Here is a 24510-nt window from a genome sequence, read left to right as displayed (position 1 = left end):
GTCATAAATCTATTTTCAAATATAAGATATCATTTTTATAGTTTTCTCAAATATTTGTATATATATCCTCTAGAAAAAGAAGAATTTTTTTTTTCATAAAAAAGAAGAAGAATTAATTAATTAACATGAATTAAAATCATCAGGCAAACCTCGTACCTACCGTACGTGTATGCATCTATTTGCTTCTTAATGTTTTTGGATTTTAATTTCTCCATGTTGTTTGTTTCTTATTATTTTTTTTTAAAAAAAAAACTCGATCGCATTTATAGATGCTTCACATTTTTTAATTTTTATATTAACACATGTTTTAATTTTGGAGAGTTAGTGAAATGCACCCAGCAGCTTGTCTGTTTATTATTTCAAACGTACAAAAGAATAATACTTTCTTCGTCGCAAGTTATATGACATAGTTTTAATGTTAAGATTCTGCATTCGATATGCAATTTTTAAGATTTTTGAAAATAATTAAAATATTATTGACAGTTTAACAAATCATCTTAAACAATAATCATACAAAAATAAAATAATAATCGAAAAGTAAAAGAAATCATAGATAATAATCAAATCCAAAAGATAAGAGTATACTATGACTATGTATAAAAGACATTTAAATCAATAAATCGCGATTAATTTTTTTTTATTCGACTCTCAAGAAATGAATCAAATTATATCATATAAATTGAGATAGAAGAAGTATGTAAATTCTTTTCCACGGACAAACAAAAAAAACAAAAAATATATGTAGGGACTATATTTTCCTTTTAAAAAAATAAATAATTAACGATTATGTTTATTGTTTAGTCGGTTAGGAGATAAGATTCTAGCTATCATTGCTAATTTAATTAATTAGGGACCTCTATTATTTATTTCCTTGATGATTATTTAATGAGCTAATTATATTTATTAAGACTCAAAATGCATAAACTTGCTGTCCATTTTCCATAAATATTACTCTAATAAAGTTTACAGTACGACACCAATGATAGAAGTGAATATGCAGAAGCTAAGGGACAAACAATATAACTAAATTAAAGTAAGATGTTAATTTTTCTTAATTAAATTTTACATGTGACAAAGAAATTATATTGGTTGATATCGAGTTTATTTGAATCCAATACTTTTAATGCAGATCATAAATTTATTAAAAAAAAAAATCATAAATATTATAATAAATACTCCAGATATGAACTCATAAATTTAAAAAAATACAACGAATTTAATATTTATAAAAATCTTAATGATTGAGCTACATAAAGCTTAAATCTTGTCTGTATTTTATCGCGGTGGTTGACATAGTGTTAGTCGATGCTTATTCCTCAGATACTATCGTTGCTTTTTCATGACTTGCGGATGAATTGAATTACAACCTTCATTTTAGCTCATTTCAGTCCAAATAACTTTTGGACAGATCAAATATCCACATATTTATATATTGATTTTGTTTTTTTCTAATCCGTTAAATTCAACACGACCTATCTACTTGACACTTCTATCCCCACTCAAAATAAATAGTGCAAAAGGGAAAGAAAAACACATAGGATCTATTGGAAACCATGTGGTTTCTCTAAATAGGAGGAAGGTGGTGAGTGTAATAAGTCAAACATTATTATGGAACAATGAAATTTGAATTTGATCACCTTTGAAACTTTTAGATATTTTTGTTCATTTTCAACAACCAATTGTAACTTGCCACCTCATTGTACGGATTAACTGTTTGAACAAATGTTTTACACATTGTCAACCACTACATATGTGGCACACTCTCATTGGTCTATTCATATAGGAGCACTTCTAATCACCCCACTCTTTTTTAAATTTTAATTTAATTTTGACTATATGTTGTAATTTAAAGTATCTTTTTATTTTTCGTGAGATATTAAACCATAAAAAGTCCATAAATGTCTTATTCCTCGAGTTACTTATCGTTTACCATTTGAACTTTGATCTTGTAAGTAAGAAGAGAAATATGTATTTTTTTCCTTGATATTTTCTTTGCGCGCTCCTATTTTCACTCTAAAACAAGTAATACGAGTATTTATCTTCTCACCAAAACAGAATGATAGGAGCTTTTGAATTGAGCATGATTCACTCAATTCTTCCAAGTTTGAGTGAGTTAATGACATGTTCATCCTGAGCCACTTAATTAAACACATCAAAATTTTGGACTGATTTATAATTTAAATTGACAAATAAAAAATTTGTTCAAAATATTTTTTTTAAAATACTTTTTTGGTTGTTTAATATGCTATATATAATCATAATAAAACAAATAAAATCATTAAGTAATTAACCCTACTATAAGGAAACAAACAAACAAATTAAACTTGGTAATTATTGGATTATGATCCATTAGTTAATCTCTTTAAATCCAATTCTTTTCAACTCAAACAATGTTTTGAGTTTGTTCATTATCGGCCTATTAATTTAATTCGTTCAAAATTAGTTTAACCCACTTATTTGACCCCCTTAGAATAGAACCGCGAGAAAGTAAAGAGAAGGAAAGAGAGAGAAAAATAGAAAGGGACAATGACCAAATTTTAGGAATTTTTACTAAGGAGTTCAAAATTTGAAGAAGTAAACACATTGACTAGCTGAAAGAGTTCGACGTCCAGGGGTGGAGGCACATGCAAGTCAGGGTGTACAATTGGACATCATTCGTCGGAAAAAAGAATATTGTATATACAAGTAAAATGATATATGAAGAGATTAAATAATATATTTTAGACACCTTAACATAACAAGTTATTGTAGCCCATTAATTTCAGACACCTTAGATGGATTTTCGAAGCAGGTTCAGATGAACCGAAAAAGGGGTGGGGGGTTTTATAGTGGAGGGAACAGAGTTGAAGAAGGTTAGAGTGGAAGCAACGGTAATTCATAAAAAGAAGAAAGCCGCGTGGGTCCAAATAAACCAAACTAAGAATACGACTCTTTTAATCTCTCAAATTTTTCATTCTCTTATATTTATACTCTCATTTTCCCCTTCTCCCTTTCTCACATATCTAAAAATCTATTTTCGTCTTCTCCATCTTCAATCTCACAATTACTTACCAAATTTTGATTTCTCTTTTCTTCTCTCTTACTCCACGCCGCTCGCTCTCTCTAAACATACGTTTGTGAATATTTTTGTTTACCAACTTTGCTCTGTTTTTCTCTTATTTTGAGAATATTTACAGTTGGAATTCAAAATATTTTTGACCGAATTAAGATCTGGGTTTTGATTAGATTCCTTTTTTATGAACTGGGTTTTCATTGATTTTTAGTTTTTAAATCATTTTCAATTATATTCAGTTTGGGTTGAAGAGAGCGAGCGGCGAGCTGTGAGTGGCAATGGCGGAACCAGAGGAACAAATGGAATTTGATGATAATACTTTTGAAAGACAACAAAGGAGGCCAGTTTTTGAAGAAGCTTCCATGTCTAATAGGCGTTTCAAAAAGATCAAAAGTCCGGAACGCCAATCCTCTGTTCAGCAGCCGTCTTTAAATTCATTTGTTCCTTGTAATAATCCAACATCAATGCCATTTCCTCCACCTCCGTCATCGTCAAGGCTTGTTTTTCCTTTTGCCTTTGATGGGACACAGCAATCCATGGATAGTTCATCCCAATTGGGAACGAACGCGATGCCTCTGTTTCATCCACAGCAGCAAAATCAGCAGCAAATGATCTCATTTTCGCCTCAACAATGTCTTTACCCTCCGTATTTTGCAGGGGATTTGGGTCCATCACAGAATCAGCAGCAGATGTTGCGGTATTGGAATGAAACGCTTAATTTAAGTCCGAGGGGAAGAATGATGATGATGAGCAGATTGGGGCAAGATAGCAGGGGAATTTTTAGACCTCAACAAGTACAAGTACAGCCAATTTCCGCAACGAAGCTATACAGAGGAGTGAGGCAGAGACATTGGGGGAAATGGGTAGCTGAAATTCGTCTTCCTCGTAATAGGACTCGTCTTTGGCTTGGTACTTTTGATACAGCTGAAGATGCAGCTATGGCTTATGACCGCGAGGCGTATAAGCTAAGAGGAGACAATGCTAAGCTCAATTTCCCCGAACTCTTTATTGGTAAAGACAAAGGAGAACCATCTCTGTCGTCTCCAATTGCTCCTCATGAATCTTCGCTCCCTGAACAAAATTCGGAAAGTCTAGAATTACAACCTATAAATAATGAATTGCCTCCGTCACCGCCCCCACAGCCACCACCGGAAGGTGATAACCATGACAAGGACTCGGGGATTGGATCGAGTGAGGTGACTACTAATTCACAATCATCTGAATTAGTATGGGGTGATATGGCTGAGGCTTGGTTCAATGCAACTGGTTGGGGTCCAGGTAGTCCAGTTTGGGATGATTTAGACTCAAATAACAACCTCATGTTTCCACCTAATCTTCATTTTGGGAATTTCTGTCAACAAGAGCCTCATAATTCTGATCCTCATCAACATCATGATATGAATAGCGATCCATCTTCGCCTTCATGTCCTATGAGGCCGTTCTTTTAGGTTCAACTTTTCTCATACATTCGTCTCGTTAGGATTTAGGTGTCAGATACCACTTCATGGAAACAACTTCTTGCAGAAATGTAGGGTAAGACTGTGTACAATAGACCCTTGTGGTCCATCCAGGTCACGTGCACTAGGCTACCCTTTATACCATTTCAAGATTTACTACTCCCTTTGGCCATAGGAGATTCTTTTAGATAATCTCCACGGATTCATCCGGTGGATGAATCCTTCCGTGTGAGTTCACACGCCATCTTTGTTCATCTCTTTTCCCTTTTAACTCTTTTACTCTCCCATCTTTGGTCCTTTCTTCCACTTGATCCACCATACTTTGTCATTTCTGCAAAATGGCTGCATATTTAAAGCCTTTTCTTGCAGTGACAATGTTTACTTGTTGTTTACTAGTACTTCATACATATGTATCACATTTAGTTGAGACCATATGCTAGTAGTTAAATTATCTTAGAATAGACGTCGAGGGAGATAGTTTTATGATCTACTCTCGATAGTCACTCCATCACGAGCTCATTTTTTGATTCGCGAGGATGGAGGAAGTTGAAGTGTCTGTATATGTATTATCTTCACTTCAGATCTATATGTTGTAATTTGTTTGTTGTTGTTTTTATTGAAGATATTTAGTTCAACATATCTTTCCTTTTTTGATTGATATATACATTTGTCCTTGTTTGGAATATAGTTTGCAAGAAAAAGGTATTTTGTAACAAACATGACTACAAAGCAGAACAAAAAGGATGTAGGTTCATGCATGGCATTAGCAAAAAAAAAACATTCTTTTTTTGTGTTTTTGTTTCCTTTCTTATTCCTCTATAAGTTATAATGATGGTGATAGAAACACCTTTAAATTAAATATGGTAAAGCAAGTTTTCCCCACCACGTTTTTAGAGGACCAATTTCATTAGTATATGTGTAGAATGAATGGTGGTGCACGTGAATCCATGATCTCTCCGCCAAATTAAAAATTTGAATGAGGTGAAATTATAACTTTAGACAATGTGGTGTTTGAAGATAGTCTTGACAAAGCCTAATGTCTAGAGTTTCATAGATAATAGTCGGTTAAGTTCAATCATTTTATCTAAAGTTCATACACGACTGAAATTCAACTATTTTTACTTGAACTTCTAATTGATTGTCTAAACTTCAACCCCTTGAAACTTGTCTTGAAGTTACGCTTTTTCAAACCTAGCTTTAGATATCATGTGTCTGAAGTTATACTGCAAAATGGGTAGACGTGCAATTTTTTTTAAAAATAAGTACATAATGAATAGTGATGTTGAAGTTATACTCCGAAATAGGTAGACGTGCAATTTTTAAAAAAAAATAAGTACATAGTGAATAGCAATGTCCAAATAGAATACCCACAAGATATTATTTTTTGTCAAAAATATTTGAATGTATTAGGAAGTGCATCCACTTCTCTAAGGGGGTTGTTTAGTACACCAGATAAGATGAAATCTCTCATGATTAAATTTGAAATTCGATTTATATTGTATTTGATTGACGGTATAATCTCTACAATGGGATAACTAGTCCAAAAATTACAATCCCAAAATAATTTAGTCCACGTACAAAACTGACCCCTAAAATTAATCTTAAATCCGACACTATTGATAAACTTCACTCAAGAATCTATGGCCAAAAAGCAGTTTTCTTTTTTTGGATTAACCAAAACAAAGAAGTCAATCCATTTAATAATATGTCATTAACATGCTTTTTAGTCCTTAATTATGTTGTTAATCCATTGAGTGGGGGCCCCAGTAGCCGGCCCATGAAATCATCTTAATTTCTTCTTAATTAGGACAACATCAGTTATAGCCTGTGATGAGAAAATGATATGTTTTAAAATTGTCAACAAATAATAATATTAAAAAAAGACAACAAAAATATCTAAAATGTTTTGGTTCGATTGGATAGCTACAGATTACGTTAAGTGGTCCTTAATTAGCTTAGAACTAAAGCATATGCCAAACATTTGATGTCATGGAGCGGCTGCAAACCTATTATCTCCACTAATTTTATATTAATTCCACTCTAATTTATTAATGACCATCAAGCATGGCTTATTATCTTTTTAATATATACTTTAAATATGAATTTAACTTATATACATCAACAACATATTATCAGTGCATCTTAATCTATTACCAATCAAGGGCGGATTTATCGGCCCGTAAATGAGTTCACCGGAAACTCATGTAGCTTTTGGTCATTGGTGGGTGATGTGTTATTTGATCTCGTAGTTATCTTCATTTTATCATTTTATGAGATAATATAGACAGACTCATAATTTGAAGTTTATGGGTTCCTATAACAACCTTAAGTTAAATATATACTACAATAACAATAGGATTCACAACTACTTAATATGTATAACTATGTACCAATGAATCCAATTGTTATTGTAATATTAACTTACTCACAGATTTCAAAATTCTGAGTCCGACTATGTTATCAATTGTAGTTATCATTAGATGGAAACAGATTGACTAATCCCTATTAACTTGCAAAGTAAGGATTATCAAGATTATATTACGAGATCAAATAATTCATCACCTATCGATGTGGGAACTCAACGATGTTGTCCAGTCCTCTGCATGTACAATATAAGAAAAGGTTTCGATATCACCTAAATCATTCATTGTGATGGACCTAACTCAATCTCAAAAGCTATTCAAACATTAAAACTATATAAGAAGATTAAAATAACCCATCATCCATCAATATCACTTCATTAAACAATCATATATAGCAAAACTTCTTTTATACTATCAATAAATAAAAAATTAAACTCTGAAGAATATACACATAAATGTTAACATAAGATTGTGTATATTTACGAGAAATGACAAAAACAAAATCCAATTAGGACACGGCAATATGATTTTGATGTTAACAGAAGCTTTCACTTTATTTCACAATCAATCATATCCATAAACATGGGACTATATTTATTTAAATGGAGTAAGGATCTGAAAAATATTCCAACTTTGGTCGAATTTACTGTTGCGATACTAAACTTTCATAAGGACATATTACCTCCCTAGACTATTTAATATCGTATTTTTTACCCCCTGAACTATTTAATAGTGTATTTTAAAGGTATATATGTGCCCACGTGGACACATTACTATTTATAATTTTACATTATTTTTTATGTCCACGTGGGCAAATATATATGTTTAAAATACGGTATTAAATAGTCTAGGGAGGTAATAGGTCCTCATGAAAGTTTAGTATCGCAACAGCAAATTCGACCAAAAAATTGGGGTATTTTTCAGACACTTATCCCTATTTAAATTACTGACTTTGTTTTCGTTGTGATTTTTTATTTTTTTCTTACAATTATTGTATTTGACAAGAAAAACGTCGATAGGAATTAATTAGAAACATTCAAAGTCCACAATATTGTGATAGAAAAATAGCGTTCAAAGAACTTGTTCTGCAAGGGAAAAATAATGTGTCATCAGGGAAGTCATCCTAAAATAACTCAAAAATAATAATAATAAGTTAAGACCAATATGAAATACGAAAAAGAAAAAAAAGAAAAACTGAAAATTAAAATAAATGGAAGGGGAAATTCAAATTGGGCTAATAAATAAAAGGTTCACCAGTGTGATCCTCCATTTTATTTCACTAGTTAATAGACACAAAGTTAATATTTTGTCCACCAACTTCTATGACAAAAAAACGAACCTCATCCAAATAGTGTTAGTTGTGTGAGACGCAAAATAAAGTTCTTTTACTAGAGAACATGTCACATGCCTCATCACGTAGACACCTCGAAACGTTATTTCATACTCCCTCTATCTCATTTTACACAAGGCATCCGAAATAAGACATTATTTTAAAGAAATACACAACTAATAACAAAGATTTTTCCCACCACGAATCAGTGAAAATTTGTGATATAGAACATAATTTTTCCATTTATTTTGCACCGAACCAGCTCACTAAAAAATGCATGATGAAAAACAGATTCTCATTAAAATAGTGAGGAATTTCCTGATTTTTTCATATGAAAACATTACTTTTTCTTCTTCTCACTTATTCAATCAATCAAAATATTTGTGGAAATAACCACTTAAACAGAAAAAAACAATTTTTAATTCTATGATTGGTAATATCCAAGGGCCTTCATAGTTCTCAAGTCTTAGTTGGGCCTTCTTTCTACTACCAATGTAGGCCTCTTGATATTTTGGCCCAGCCCACTTCTATCACCAATAATGATGGTAGTAAATACTACTAAAATATCAAGGAGAATCCAAACTCAAGCATTGATTGGCTAAAGGAAGCTGACATGGCATCTCCAGATTACCATCTTATCCTTGTCCCAAAACCCAAATATCTTTGTAATCTGTTTTCCTTTACAAAAGCCCACATACCCCCAGATCATTCCAGAACACCCCCACCCCCCCAACCTCACCTTCTTAAGTAGAGTGTTGTAACAAGTGTTGAGTGAAAAAATCATTTGACAAATAGGTGCAAATGGCTCTACAAGCAGCATCTTTGCTTCCATCTGCATTTTCTCTACACAAAGAGGTAAAGTTGCAAACTTTTCAATTAACTAGTTTTAATTACTGACCTGAGAATGATTTTCTTGAGGCTCAATTGTGGCTGCAGGGTAAAACATCAAGTGCTAATCTCAAGGACAGTAGCTTCTTTGGAGTTGCATTGTCTTGCAATCTGAAATCTAAATTCACTCCTGCAGGAAACAAGGTATCATAAAAATATAGTCTTTATGTTTAAATCTTTGTATTTAGTAGGTGTTTCGACATGAATTTGATGATATTGGGGGGGAGGAGTATTTGGAAATTGAAGTTGTGTTTAGACATGCAAATGTTGAAGTTTTTTCTTTTGGGATAACTATGGTGTCCGGGCCAGCGTTCACGCACCTTATTAAATTAAATTGTATGTCCAAATAAGTCTTTAGGGTGCAAGTTGTTAAATAACTATCTACTAAATGAAAAAGTATATTATAGCACAAGAAGCTTAGAGTATCTCCTCTTCATGGAAAGTTATTTTAGGAAGTCAAATTACTTACCAGAGTAAAGAAGCAAGAGCCCAAGAAGCAGTATTTATTTCAAGCTGCAAGACAGTGCAAATATTTAACAGTTCTAGATTCTTCTTGGGTTAGTGTAGAACATAAAATTGATGATCTTTTGGAGTTTTGGGTACTCCATTTGAAGCATAAACACATTTTTGAACTTTTTCTTGATTCACCTCTTTTGTTGATTGACTGCTTGTTCATCAAATCATAAATAGAAACATCTCACTTAAGCAAGAAAAAACATATCATCATGCGTTTATGGAGATGCAAATTGTGCATATACTGACCTCTAAATGAATGAAGGCCATGTTTTTAAACCGATCTTCTTTCCTTGCATTTCTCTAACATTTTTTACTTGAAATGTACTGCTTAATTCCTTTGCGGAGAATGAAATAAACTATATCATTCACTGCTTCATTCCTTTTTAGAGAGTTAGGTAACATATTGCATATCATCTATAGGAATTGACAAGGAAATTAGCAATTGTACCTATTAGAGCACAAACAGCTGCTACCACTCCTGCAATCACCCAGTCTACCTCAGGACAGAAGAAAACCCTCAGGAAAGGCAATGTGATAATTACCGGAGCCTCCTCTGGTTTAGGACTAGCTACAGCAAAGGCTATAGGCGAATCAGGAGACTGGCACGTTATAATGGCCTGTAGGGACTTCCTCAAGGCTGAAAAAGCAGCAAAATCACTTGGCATTCCAAAGGAAAACTACACTGTCATGCATCTGGATCTCGCTTCCCTTGAAAGTGTCCGCCAGTTTGTAGATAATTTCCGACGTTCAGGGAGGCCACTTGATGCGCTAGTATGCAATGCTGCAGTGTACTTGCCAACTGCTAAAGAGCCAACTTTTACGGCTGACGGATTTGAACTTAGTGTGGGCACCAACCATCTCGGACATTTCCTTCTTTCAAGGTTGCTGCTAGATGACCTCAAGCAATCAGATTATCCACAAAAGCGCCTTATAATTGTTGGCTCCATTACAGGTACTGGTCTGAAACTCAAAAGTTTATGCTCTCATGTCCAGCATACTCGTTTTCTTTGAGCAACTTAATTTCAGGTCACGTAATGTAAGCTAGGAACAAATTATCAAAAGCTGTACAGCTAGAATTCTACAAAGTAGCATGTAGATGTTCTTACTTATAAATAATTTAGCACTAACATATGTAGAGATATACACTAGACAGAATGGAGAAACTACACGTCATGATACGTCAAATAAAATGCTGGACAGCATATATTGGGGGAAAACACTGTTTTGTTCTTTGGGCTTCTGAAGTTCATACTTTTGTAGCACTTAGCGCTATTTTAGACTTTAGTACGAATATTACCTTCTCAAAAAAAAAATGCTGGACATCATGTACAACTTCTCCAAGTGAGTTATCATATTATTAAAGGAATTCCAAGATGATTGAAATCTAATACTATAATTTTTCTGAATCAGGAAACACAAATACTTTGGCTGGAAATGTGCCACCAAAGGCTAATCTGGGAGATCTACGAGGACTTTCAGGAGGGTTGAATAGTTTAAACTGCTCACCCATGATTGATGGAGGAGAATTTGATGGTGCCAAAGCCTACAAAGACAGCAAAGTTTGTAACATGCTTACCATGCAAGAGTTCCATAGGCGTTTCCACGAGGAGACCGGCATTGCCTTTGCTTCCCTCTATCCCGGCTGCATTGCTGAAACTGGTTTATTTAGGAATCACATTCCCTTGTTCAGGACTCTCTTCCCACCATTTCAAAAGTACATTACCAAAGGCTATGTATCTGAAGAAGAAGCAGGAAAAAGACTTGCACAGGTTAGTTAAAATTAGCAAACTTGGACACCTTAATCCCTAGCATTTTCACAGCTCAATTAACTAGCACATGAAGAGTACCACTGAATCATCTGTGCTAAATTCAGGTAGTACGTGATCCAAGTCTTTCGAAATCCGGTGTCTACTGGAGTTGGAACAGTGCCTCCTCCTCGTTTGAGAACCAGCTGTCGAAAGAAGCCAGTGATGCAGAGAAGGCACGCAAGCTATGGGAGGTCAGTGAGAAGCTCGTTGGACTGGCTTAAATGGACTGGCAAGGGTGTGACTTGTTTTTCCATCCAAGTCAGGAGAAGATGTATATATGAGATCACCAGAGTTCTTTATCAAAATACTTTTGGTATTTGTTGTTGATTGATTTCACCAACATAGAGTTTTCAGGTAGGTAGGCAACAAGTTCTTGTAATGATATGAACATCTCAATTCTCAAGATCGTGTGCATAACATTCTCTAGTTTTTTCCAGCAACTCTTAAACTGGAGGGACCTGCAAAGAATTGATCAAATCAAAGATTATGTGATACATCATGCTATTTACCAAATTAAGATAAGAAGACTGGTATTTCTAAATATCCATTAAAAGCTAGATTTGCTACTTGTTAGTATTATTCAGATTTCATTTGCATATAACAAAAATATTGAATCATAGAGAACTAAAATCTTCAGAGTGTTCTGATATGAGCAGCAAAAAACTACCACTGAATATGTTCCGGCTTGAGGCAAAATTTCACTGTGACAGTAAGCATGCATATAAAATAATCACTATAAATATAAATCATCCAGAACATAACATGTTCACCATGTGTTATATAAGCAGCAAAAAGAAAATACCATTATATACTTCCAAGATCAAGACAGAAATTTTCACTGTAGTAAGCATATAGAACAGTAAACAACCAGTTCTTCATGCGAATCCTATTTTTATTCAAAGTTTTGCCAGGGTAAACATAAAGCTATTGGGAGTGCAATGAACGAGGAGGATAAAAATCAACAAGTCGCTAAAAGTAAAGAATAATAACAGTAACCAAATGAAAGAAGAAGCTGGAAAAAGATAATATTTTCAACTTGCCAATTAACCTAGCACAGTTACTTATTTGCCAAACCTGAACAGGGCAGCACTAACCTACCAGCAGCTGAAGTTTTGGCCAAGAGAAGTGCAAGATATGATGTCCGCATCAGTGCTACCTTCCACATAATATTAATTGCAAATTACATGATTATCTGAAATGAAAAACATCATGCAGCATCTCAGAAAGTCTTATACCAGAAAACAGTTATCATCCCTCAGTATGGTACAAGTTCAAGATGACTCAATTACCGTCTGGTACTGTTAAACCTTCTTAAATGTCAAGTAAAGCAAATTGCTGAATAATTTTCACATTGGGCATGATAAAGATGTTAATCCATACTATTCTGCTAGAATATGAGATCTGTACCAAACAAAATTTGTCACCCTACAAGTTAAAAGAAGTTAATGAAAAAGCTTCTAATCTGAAGGGGAGATGTATAAGCAAAGAGAGATATCAGAACTATTTTATCAAATAAAATTAGGACAATATGATTGGTTGTATGAAAAGAGAAATTGAGGAAGCTGCACACGGGCTATTTGAGCCAGAGAGTGCAGAACAAATTGAACTTTGAAGGAGAGAAAAAGATAAATGGAGAGAGAATCTAACTTAGTCAGTCTACCTAGGATTCACTCATTGTAAGGTCCATTTTGCGGAAACTAAGGCGGGGGAGAGACGTAACTACTGGAGACTTGACGAAAAGAATAGTCATGAGCTGTGAATTATTCAGTCACATGGAGTTACAAACTTTTGTATACTGAGAAAAAGCAAAAAGGGGGAAAAGACCAAGTTTTGACCCAAAAATAAGAAAAAGGAAAGAGGAGATGGGGTGAGAGAGGCCAAAAACAAAGGCACACTAAACCTTCTGACAAAACCGTCAAACCTGTTCATGTTCAGTTTTCTTGAACCCTGCCACAAATGAAAATTGAGGTGTCATGAGTGGTCTTAGCTGCAACACCTGCAGCTTCCAGATTATTCAACACTAGTATCATCAGTACCCTTGCCTTAACAATCATGCATAGACTACCTTCACTGATAAAGCATAACATACGTCAATATAATATACCGTCTCACGAAGAACAGAGTTCAGTGCAGTGCAATAACTCCCGTTGCCTAATCTGTTAAATTTACAAAATTTGCCATCTCTCACCCTAATCCTCAAGGGCTGCAAGCTTTTAGCTTATGTTGCTTTCCGCTTCACCAAAACCAAGTGATTTATAAGTTCCACCTAAGACAAGTTTGTAGCCCTCCCCCACTAAGGTCCCCAAGAAAACAGCCATGAAGGAAATCAACACGCAGAGACAAAGCCACAACCTTAACTTTTAGGTAGCTGAGAATAAACTACTGCATTATTGTGCTTCAGCTGGAAACTATGCAACAATTACTCTTACCTGGGAAAGTTTTGAGCACTTGCTCAGGACTTACTCTAGTAAGCTGCAAATTCTGGAGTCATTTGCCTCCATTGGGTTGGATTAGTACGTTCAGAAAGAGTCTCGTCATACCGCTGCCATATTGGATCAAAGTGTTAAAAACAACAATGATTGATTTGTGAGACTAACATTATTCCAAGGGCACATATAGATCAGAGGCCTTATCCCACTTCAGCACTAAGGGTGCAGCTTAGGTCAACTAACACAAAGTTACAGTTCGCTCAACAACTGCTAGTTGTTTTCTAAAACTATTGGCTGAACTAAAGACTCAAGAAAAGTAAAATCCTTTCAGTTCTTGGATATCAAAGCTAATACCATCACCAATGGCAAAATGGTCTTGTATTTACCTGATCAATTAAGATATCATCTTTTGACCAGCTCAACCTAACTGTTTCATTGATAAATACCTGTTGCTTCCTAAATGTCTGGTTGTGACTTGTGAGGAAAAGGATCTCATTTCAACTGACTGCCAATACAATTTTTTCATGATTGTCGCACCTACTAAGTCCCAAAAAACTGCCTTGATTGGTTCTCTTTGACAGTGCACAAAACATTCATAAGTAACACAAAATAATAAATTATATTACGTCGGATGCTGATTTAGCTAGCAATTAATTAATCCTACCGGTCTCTTCGACTTAGCTACTAAAGAAGAGAGAGGTCTAAAAGAGTAGTGGGAGATTTGAAGGTGGCTTCTTCTGATGCCAAGGTGCTACTCAAGTCAAATATGGCTCTTTAACTCATGACCTCTCACTTGGTCCCTTGCTTAGACTACTAACCTTGTTGCATGCTTGTTATCCTCTTTGACAACCTTCCTGAAGAAATCATGTCATTGCAAGGTCCATGGACTTGTCAGTCACTACGTTGTGCTAATCAGGTATGGTGATAGAATTATCGAGTGTGCCATATCTGCCAACAAAGCTTTCAGTTTGTCAGAAATCTATCAACTGCATGGAAGGGCATAAATTCTGTAAAAATAGTTAAACTGACAGATAGATAACTGAGTTATCTGCTGCATAATCTAGTTCTTGTTCGTGCAAAAGCACAAGCAGCACCATTGCACCTGTGGCACTTTCCTATAGCTACATACAAAACCAATTCATAAAATGTTCAAAAAACATAGAAATCAGTTGATGAACTTGTAAATACAAAGTCAAACCATTAACCATGAACTGATACATAGCATGTGCAGAACTTCATTCAAACCATTAACCATGAACTGATACATAGCATGTGCAGAACTTCATTCAAACCATTAACCATGAACTGATACATAGCATGTGCAGAACTTCATTCAAACCATTAACCATGAACTGATACATAGCATGTGCAGAACTTCATTCAAACCATTAACCATGAACTGATACATAGCATGTGCAGAACTTCATTCAAACCATTAACCATGAACTGATACATAGCATGTGCATAAAACATTCATAAGACTCAAATGAGTTTGTGCATGCTTGACATTATCAGATGAGAATTTAAGGATAAGGAGTATCAAAAGGGTATGAAATGTGATTGGCAGAAGTGAGATTATACCGGCTAATTACATGGTCGGACTAAAAAAAGAGATCCTTGTGTTTTGTCAAGAGATAAGCTGTCTCCGTCTCAGCTCTGCACTACATGTGTCAATATAATAGGTATTTCCACATCCACACAACTTCAAAATTTGCCATGAACTTCATCAACTCAAATTTCACCAGTGAAGTGGAAAAAGTAACATACATAAAAGGTGTACGAGATTTTTGATAAAACATAGAAGGCATATGAAAAAAAGTTATACAGTACGAGATTGTAGAGGAAATACAGTAAACTCAATACAAGTACAAAAAATGCAGAAACTTCATCAGTTTCAGACTGAAGCTTCCATTTTGCAACATCAAAACCATGACAATGTACCTCATGCATTCTTTCACGAAAAGAAAAACAAGATCTAGAAGTGAATATATACTCCTAACACTTAGGAAAATAGAATTCAATAAAATACCGGGGCAGAAGTAAATGAATATTAGAGAATTAGAGCATCCTGCATACTCATTTCTTCCATAGCATCTAGCTCTAGGATATTCTTCACCATACAAGGAGTTGGGAGCTAGCTGATTTATCCACTCTTTTGAGGATCCTACTGACTCATCCCATTAGAAAAAAGACCAGCTCTTGATTGCTCTCTTTTTCCATTTTTGTCTTTTGTTTCTTTTGTTGTCTTTGAAGTTACCCTGGAAATTACCTCGTACCAGAAAAAAAAAACTGCACAGTGAATTTTAGTTGCCAAACAAGAATATTGATTGAACCTTCTATTGAAGGGAATCATAGCACTTGTCTCTAAAAATACAAGAAGAAACATAACCTTGAGAACAATATGAGAACTGGAAAATTGCAATATTATAAGCTCACATAAGGTGACAAATACAACCACGATCCAACCATTTGAGGTAAAATTCAAACAAGGATGTTTTAACTACTCTCCTAACCTAAAAATCTCTCTAGATTATCAAGTACATAGACTCATACACTACAGCAGATTAGTTGTGGTTATTTTCAGCCAAATTTTCCTCCTTCTTTAGTGTGGCTACCACCTTCTTCAATATGCTTTCAGTTGGTTCATGAGAGTTCTCTACGGCCTTTGATGTAGCTTGCCATTTTTCACCATGCTTTGGCTCTGCAGCAACACATCTCTTCAGCACATCGCTCCTCTGCTCTTCTGCTCCATGCTGCTGTTCAAATTTGAAATACAATGCCCAGAAATCACCAATATCTGGTGCAAGCGTCACTGCCCTGTTGAACCAATTTCTTGCTTTGTCTACTTTCCTCTCCTGCCAAAACAGCTTAGCCACAGCAGCAATAACATGAGGATCATGATCACACTTCTTTAAAGCGTCAGAGCTCTTGGTTTTTCTTTGAGGCCGAGGCGCCATCTCAATTGAAGCAGCCCATAGAATGCCACTGTTGGGGCACTCCTGCAATGCTTTAGCCATCAGAACATCAGCTTCCCTTTTGTAGCCATGCCTAGCTTCAGCCCGCACAGCTGCAAGCCATAGCTCAGGGTTTTGAGGATTCCTCTTCCTGGCCATAGTAAGAACTGCTCGAGCTTTGCTTAGCCCATTCATTTTCTCCTCTAGAGACGCAAGGGATAGCCAAAGGGGTATACAATTGGGGCAATTCTTAATGCCAGATTCAAATGCATCCTTCGCCTTGTTAGAATTACCAAGTCTTTCTTCCAACTGTCCCAGCATCAACCAAAGTTTGAAAAATGAGGGGAAGCGCCTCAATGCTTCATCCAGTAATCTCCTCTCCTCATCCACATTTCCAAGTTCTCTCTCCACAATGACCGACTTCATCCAAACCCGTTCCAAGCCTCCCCTTTCACGTGCCTTAGCAAGAAGCTTCCTTGCCCTCTCTGTCTCACAGTTCTCAAACTCAAGCTTGAAAGCAGCAAGCCATATCTCCTCAGAATCAGGAATTGCAGCAAATGCTTCCTCCAGAATTGCTCGAGCAGCAGGAACATCACCAGCAAGCCACTTCTCTTTGGCACCCATCAACCATAAAACCTCAGCCTTTGGAATGTAGGTAACTGCTTTTCGAAGCAGTGCATCAAGCGATTCCCTGGTACCATGACTTTTCTCGAGCTGTGCAGCTTTAAGCCAGATACTTTTCTTAGTTCTAAATACAGTAAGAGCATGTGCATAAATGTATTTCGCTGTTTCAATAGAACCCCTTCTCTTGCACTCCTCAGCATCAGCAACCCAGGTCCTCTTCCTATCTTCTTCCTCAACACCAACCCCAACAGTGTTGTTTATTATAGCTTGGCAAGTCCCAAGAGAACCGGCTCTTTCACATCCTTCAGCCTCCTTCATCCAAGCCTCCCTGTCAATCTCCAAACCTTCTCTCTGCAAAGCCCTTATTGCCCTTTCAATAATTTTCCCAACTGAAGCAGTATTCCCATCAGCTTCTTCAAGCCTAGCTGCAGTGATCCAGATGGCAGGCTCTTTAGGCAGCTTTTCTCTAGCCTTGTTAAGTACCTTCTTAGCATTATCATAAGTTTCCAACTTAGCAAGAGCAAGCCACAGCTCCACATGCAATGGACAGCATTCCACAGCCCTCTGAAGCAAAAGTCTAGCATCTTCTTCATTGGCCAACTCCACAACAGCTTTCCACAACCTCACTGAATCAGGGATATGCTCTAGACCTTTCCTCAACACACGGCTCTTGTTTGCTGTATCATCCTCCAACTTTGAAGCCTGCATCCACAGCTTGACTGAATTAGGATTTGCCTTAACACCTTGAGCAATCACTGCCTTAGCCTCAAGGGGGCTCGCCAAACGGCACGCCTCCAACCAAACATCCTCATTCTTAGGACACTCTTCACACCCTTTCTTTATCAACTGTCTTGCTACCTGCATCTTCCCTGCAACCTCCTCCAGTCTAGCAGCTGCTATCCAACCAGGAGGATGCTTTGGATTCGTCTGAGTAACCGACTTAAGCAACAATCTAGCCTTCTTTATATCGGAAATCTCAGCATCACTAGTAATCTTCATACTCTTCAAATCAGTCAAGTATCCCTTAGGATCCACAACGGTTTGCCCAGTAACAGAATCCAAAATCCTATCCAACCTCACTGACAACACAGTTCCTCTCCCTTCACCCACCGCAGTCAAATCTGCAACTGGCGTCTGTGAAGAGGGCGTCTCCATGCCACCAACCATCCTGCTCCTCGGATCCAATGCAGATACATGCTCTTTTTCCTGCCTAGCCCTCTCCAAAAGAGTATCAGGTACAGGCACAAAACTCTCAAACCTCTTCTTCTTGTTTCGTAACGAATAATCCCCTATTTCAGGTATACTGTCCCACTCATCACTTGACAATGTATACAATTTCCTCTTCAAATCAGCAAACTGTTCAGTAATTTTCGGATTCGAAGCTCGATACTTCTCAATTTCTTGCTTTAACCTAGCTTCTCTCCTATCTTTCCTCCTAGAATCCATCCTCTGATCAATAGATTCCCAAATCGCATCAGCTTCTTTATCATCTTCATCATACTCAGCAGACGCAAACAACCCCACATCATTACCTTCAAATTCATCAAATTTCTGATTCTCATCATACCCCTTTTCCTCCGCATCATCCTCTTCATCTTCCTCACCAGCACCCTTGCCACGTCCACGTCCAACTCCAGTTGCCGGTGCACCACCAACAGCTGAACGATCAGGGAGGTCAGGAGCAGCACGAGCCGGACCAATATCAGAACGGGTCGTGAAACCCGTAGCACCACGACCCAACCCAGCAACATAATTCGGAGGAGGTCTCGTGTTAAGAAATTCAAGCCGGGCTTTCGGTGCCACGGGAGCTTGCATACCTCCGAGAAGAGGAACATGCAGGGTTAGAGTGGAATTAGGGGAAATCCCTAGATCGGATAACAGTGCTTCCGCATCGAGGAGACGCCGGCAGGATGAATAAAGTCGTTGTTGAGTGATTGGGATATGGAACTTTAGATGGATTTCTAGGGTTAGGGTTTGAAGAGAAGTTACAAAAGGGTTAATTTCTAGGGTTAGGGTTTTGTGATTCGGAAGATTGATGAACACCATGACTGTTCGTTGTTGAGCAAAATCGTTGACAGCTGAAAAAACAGAACAATTTCACCTTTTTTTTTGGATCAGGCAAGTCGGTGCAAATTCATTTCTGTAGTGTACTAAAATATCATAACAGAGTTTTTAGGCTTACTACACAACACACTAAGGGGTCGTTTGGTAGAGTGTATTAGGAAAAATAACGCATGAATTAGTATTGTGTATTACTAGTACCTTGTTTGGTACTCTTTTCCAACCTATGTATAACTAATGCACACTCTATTGTGTATAATAATGTGGGGGTATTTTTGTAAACAAATATTTTTTAATAGTCTTTATACAAGACTTGCTATTTCCAATACATCAAACCAAACAATGTATAAGAAATAATGCAAGCATTACTAATGCTTGCATTACTAATACATCATATTCAACATTATTCTTATACACTCTACCAAACGACCCCTAAACTCGTAAAAAAAATTATTCAGATACTTGAGTATTAATTTAATTATTTATAATTAAGTTAATTATGTAATATATGATTATTCTTCTCAACTATATGTATTTTTTTTATCTTAATAAATGGTAAAATTTCAGATATTTTTAATTTGAGTTTAATGTATATGATTAAAATAAGGGGAAAATAGTTTAATTACGCTCCATAGCTATAATTTGTTAATTATGATTCGTAGCTACATGTTATAGGAAGGAGAGTGCGCGAGCGAGATTGGGAGAGGGAGGAGAGAGGCGAACGAGGTGAATTATATATATATATCGGTTAGACAATTGTATATATGTAACTGGTATACATATATATTTGTATATCTGGCAAGCGAGATTAGAAGAGGGAGAGAGAGGCGAGCGAGATCGGGAGAGGCGAGCGAGGGAGGGCAATAATGTGTATAATTCGCATCTCATTTGTATTATTAGCGTGTTTTTGTATAATTGAGTAATACAAAGTCTGGAATTATACAAATATGATAAAACTCGAAATAACGAATTGATACAAACATAAACATATGAACTTTAAACAATTATACAAATTATAGGGAAAAGGGTCAAAAATACCCTCCAACTTTGTTTTATTGTTTGACTTTGCTCTTGCCGTTAAAATGAAGTTAGATTTACCCTTACCGTTACTAATTTCACCATATATACCCCTCATTTGACGGAAAGCCTCAAATTGATCCAAATTACCCAATTTAAAAAAGAAAAACCATTCTCTATTGTTAACCCAATGCCCCGAACCTCTAGAGGATAACCCGGTTAACCCATTCCCCGGGTTAACCGGTGAAAAAAAATCAAATCTTTTCTAGAGGTTTATTCTCAAAATTCTTCAATGTGGAAACTAATCAGAAACAAATCCATCATTAATCCTAAAAAATCAAACATAAAATGTAAATAATTTACTACCATTTATATGTCCCCCCTTTCCAATTTAAGTGTTTGAGTTTGACCAGTGGAAGAGGTTTGGCTTGTTTCTCTTTGGGATAAGGGTCTGAAAAATACCCCAACTTTGGTCGGATTTGTTGTTGCGATACTAAACTTTCATGAGGACCTATTACCTCCCTAGACTATTTAATACCGTATTTTAAACATATATATTTGTCCACGTGGACATAAAAAATAATGCAAAATTATAAATAGTAATGTGTCCACATGGCATATATATACCTTTAAAATACACTATTAAATAGTTCATGGGGTAAAAAATACGGTATTAAATAGTCTAGGGAGGTAATAGGTCCTCATGAAAGTTTAGTATCGCAACAGCAAATCCGACCAAAGTTGAGATATTTTTCAGACCCTTATCCCTTAAATTTGTTACCCAATCATTTCAGCAAATAAACAATTTCTTCACCAAATTTCAAATAGAATCAGTTTAACGAACTTCAATTAATTTCAAACAAGTTAAACACAAATCAAATTGAGAAAATCTAAACAAAACCAGCTGAATTTAAACTTATAATAAGTAAACAAATGCACCAAATAAATCTTGTTGCCTTCGCTACCAAATTTGAGCAATTCCTTAGCAGATTCAAGAGCTTTTTTTTAATGAAATCGATTCAATTGCTAATTTCTCTTTGCTATCACGATCTCTTCGAACATTGGAGTCAACAACTTGAGCCTTCTAGCTAAATTACAGAACTGTTCTTCACCGAATTTCTAAACTCCGATATGCTCGATATATCATTTACTATTTCAATCAACTTTTTAGCTACTTCTCCTTTATCTTCTTCTCCCATTGCTTCAAAGATTCTAAAAATAAATTCTAAAAAAATAATCAAAATGTTTGAAGAATCAAATGAAAGTTTGATTTTGTTGCTAAATTTGAAAGAAAAGGTCGCCGGAAGATGGTAGTCGTGGTAAAAGGGGAATGGGTTAACTGGGTTATCCTCTATAGGAGTCAGGGCATTGGGTTAAAAATAGGGAATGGGTTTTTTTTTTTAAATCGGATAATTTGGGTCAATTTGGGGCTTTTCGTCAAATGAGGGGTATATATGGTAAAATTAGTAACAGTAGGGGCAAATCTAACTTTATTTTAATAGCAAAGGCAAAGTCAAACAATAAAATAAAGTTGGAGGGTATTTTTTACCCTTTTCCCCAAATTATATTATACAAATTACATTATATAAATTATATTATACAAAATCCAAAAACTACACATTTATACAAACTTTTAAAAGTTATACAAAAAAAAAGATTGAATGTATATGGTGATAAAACTGAAAAATCAAAGGAAATCATGTCATATACTAATACAAACTATCGTATACAAATACAAATCAAATAAAAAATTGTTAGTTGTGAATTATACAAATGTGGCGAATTATACAAACGTGGCTAATTATACAAACTTGAATTCAGCCCACGTAATTAATGGTTAATGTTAGTCGCGAGTGGTAATTATAGCAAATTATAGATATGATGAGTAATTAAGTAGATAAGTTTGCTTAACCGCATAATTTTTCCTTAAAATAAATGATATATATTATGTGATTAACTTAACTATCTATTAGGTGAATGAAAATATACACAAATAATTATTTTTCGAAATATGAATTAAAAATGTCTATCTGAAATATTTTCATTCACCTAATAGATAGTTAAAAATGTCTATCTGAAATATTTTATTAAGAATTGAGGCTAAGTGTCTAAGGGGTTGTTTGGTAGAATGTATTAGCAAATACAATTCATGCATTAATTGTGTGTATTAGTAATACCTTGTCTGGTTTACCCTTTTCATCTTACATTAGTTATACACTCTATTGTGTATTGAGGAGTGTATCACTAATACCATGAATTTCTAGATATAAATAATGCAAAGGGATTTAATGCATGCATTGGCATAGATAAAACCCAATTGCCCCTCAAAACTCCTTTTACATTTTTCTCCACAATAATTGTCAAAGATATTTTTATAAATAAATTTTTTTATACAATGCATGTTATTTTTAAGGGAAAAGGATCAAAAATACCCCTCAACTTTGTTTTATTGGTTGACTCTACCCTTACCGTTAAAATGAAATTATTTTTACCCTTGCCCTAACTAATTTCATCATTTATGCCCTTCAATTGGATGGAAAGCCCAAATCAACCAAAATTACCCAATTTCAATTAAAATGACCCGTTTCTCTTTTAATCCAAACCCGACCCACTAAATCAAATTAATTCATAATCAATTAAAACCCCAAACCCATTTGTTTAATCTTCTTCATCTCCTTCCACCATTAAAACACTTACTGCTGAAATCGTCGGAGGTACTTTACTCAAAAAAAAATTTGGGAACAATTTCATCATTTCATTTTTAACATGGGAATTAATAAAACAAAGCATCACCAAATATATAAAGTACTTAATACTGTCACATTTGGAATTAACACAAATTGAAAGAAAGAACAATGTTCACCCAAAAATTATTAATAACTAAAAATCATTAAAAAACAATAAGATGGTCGGAGTTTGAAATGAGAGTCAAATAATTCACCTGAAATGTAGTAAAATATAACAACAAAAAGAGCAAAACAATTAAAGAAAGTAATTTTTGACGGAGTTGATTGCTGTTGTCGAAGTTAGAGGGCTGATGAGTTCTGGTTTACTGAAAATACAGATTTCTGATTTGCTGAAAATGCAGATCTGCAATCTACAAAACAAACAAAATCGTGAAACAGAAGGGGAAGAGAAGCAGCAACGATGGTGATTGCTTGTTGTTGTTGGGTTTCACGAGCTCATGGAGTTGATGATGTTCGCGGTGGTTTTTTCGTGTCGATGAGGCGGCGGCGGAAAGGGTTGTTTTGGGGTAGTGATTTCTGGCGATTTAGAGGTGAGTGGTGGTTGTTTGGAGGTGTTTCCGATGTGGCTCACCGGAGTTTCTGGTTGAAGAAGGAAGATGGGTTGAGGGAAGTCGACCAGTAGGGTCGCATTTTGACTGGAGAAAAGAGGCAGTAAAGGGTAGTCTGGTTCACCGGAGTTGGCATCTAGTTGTGAGGTGGTTTATGGATTGTTTTCCACTGGAGTGGGCTGGTTTCAGGTGGGTTTGGTCGCTGGCCGGAAAGTGGGTGATGGTGGCTATGAAAACGGAAAAAATAGGGTCGTTCAGGGGTGGTTGTTTGGTGGCTGGACAACAGCGTGGAGAGGAGAGGCTGGTTAGAAAAATGGGAAAACAAAGGCTGAAGTTATTGCTTCTTCCTTGTCACGACCCGATTTCTCGAGTCATGATGACACCTACTATACCCTACCAGTAGGTAAGCCAACCCGTAACCCAGAACATCAAGCAATGAGCAAAAGGGCAGAAACTAGCGAAAACAATAATCTAAACAAGGATAACAAGGCGGAAGCAACCCAAAATAAATATATACAGAAATCCCTCCCAGAACCTGGAAGTCACTAGTACAGAGCTATCTAATAAAGAGTACAAGTCCCAAAAGTGGACCACAACAGAGCGTGTCTCAAAGGCAACAAGACTAGCTAAAACAAAAGAAGGAGACAGAACAAACCCCAAAACGCCAAGTGCTCGCCCTCGTCTCCGAATCACAGCTGCAAAAGAAGGCTGGAACT

General features: G+C 35.7%; 3 protein-coding genes across 3 annotated transcripts; 2 read left to right on the top strand and 1 right to left on the bottom strand.

Annotated features, from left to right (window-relative positions):
• The first annotated feature begins 2988 nt into the window (after positions 1–2988).
• On the top strand, positions 2989–5169 carry LOC102599959 (ethylene-responsive transcription factor ERF054). The gene has a single exon (XM_006357434.2). The coding sequence runs from the start codon at positions 3331–3333 to the stop codon at positions 4498–4500; it is 1170 nt and encodes a 389-aa protein (XP_006357496.1). The 5' UTR covers positions 2989–3330; the 3' UTR covers positions 4501–5169.
• A 3744-nt stretch (positions 5170–8913) lies between these two features.
• LOC102599631 (protochlorophyllide reductase) lies at positions 8914–11907 on the top strand. Its single transcript, XM_006357433.2, has 5 exons — positions 8914–9057; positions 9139–9234; positions 10027–10558; positions 11017–11375; positions 11480–11907. Exons 1-5 carry the CDS (start codon positions 9004–9006, stop codon positions 11633–11635), a joined length of 1197 nt encoding a protein of 398 aa, XP_006357495.1. The 5' UTR covers positions 8914–9003; the 3' UTR covers positions 11636–11907.
• Positions 11908–16245: 4338 nt separating this feature from the next.
• Positions 16246–19614, bottom strand: LOC102599306 (protein STABILIZED1). The gene has a single exon (XM_006357432.2). The coding sequence runs from the start codon at positions 19465–19467 to the stop codon at positions 16408–16410; it is 3060 nt and encodes a 1019-aa protein (XP_006357494.1). The 5' UTR covers positions 19468–19614; the 3' UTR covers positions 16246–16407.
• Positions 19615–24510: the final 4896 nt, after the last annotated feature.

The sequence above is a fragment of the Solanum tuberosum genome, unplaced genomic scaffold, assembly GCF_000226075.1.
Source record: "Solanum tuberosum cultivar DM 1-3 516 R44 unplaced genomic scaffold, SolTub_3.0 scf00233, whole genome shotgun sequence".
Taxonomy (NCBI): Eukaryota; Viridiplantae; Streptophyta; class Magnoliopsida; order Solanales; family Solanaceae; genus Solanum; species Solanum tuberosum.
Note: the sequence above shows the minus strand (reverse complement) of the source record. Positions and strands in the feature narration are given on the sequence as shown.

Excerpts from the sequence above, each read along its gene's own strand:
- LOC102599631 (XM_006357433.2), top strand. The coding sequence starts at position 9,004 with ATGGCTCTACAAGCAGCATCTTTGCTTCCATCTGCATTTTCTCTACAC. Across the intron at positions 9,235-10,026 it reads TCACTCCTGCAGGAAACAAG|GAATTGACAAGGAAATTAGC; the intron begins GTATCATAAAAA and ends TATCATCTATAG. Across the intron at positions 10,559-11,016 it reads AATTGTTGGCTCCATTACAG|GAAACACAAATACTTTGGCT; the intron begins GTACTGGTCTGA and ends TTTCTGAATCAG.
- LOC102599959 (XM_006357434.2), top strand. The coding sequence starts at position 3,331 with ATGGCGGAACCAGAGGAACAAATGGAATTTGATGATAATACTTTTGAA.
- LOC102599306 (XM_006357432.2), bottom strand. The coding sequence starts at position 19,467 with ATGGTGTTCATCAATCTTCCGAATCACAAAACCCTAACCCTAGAAATT.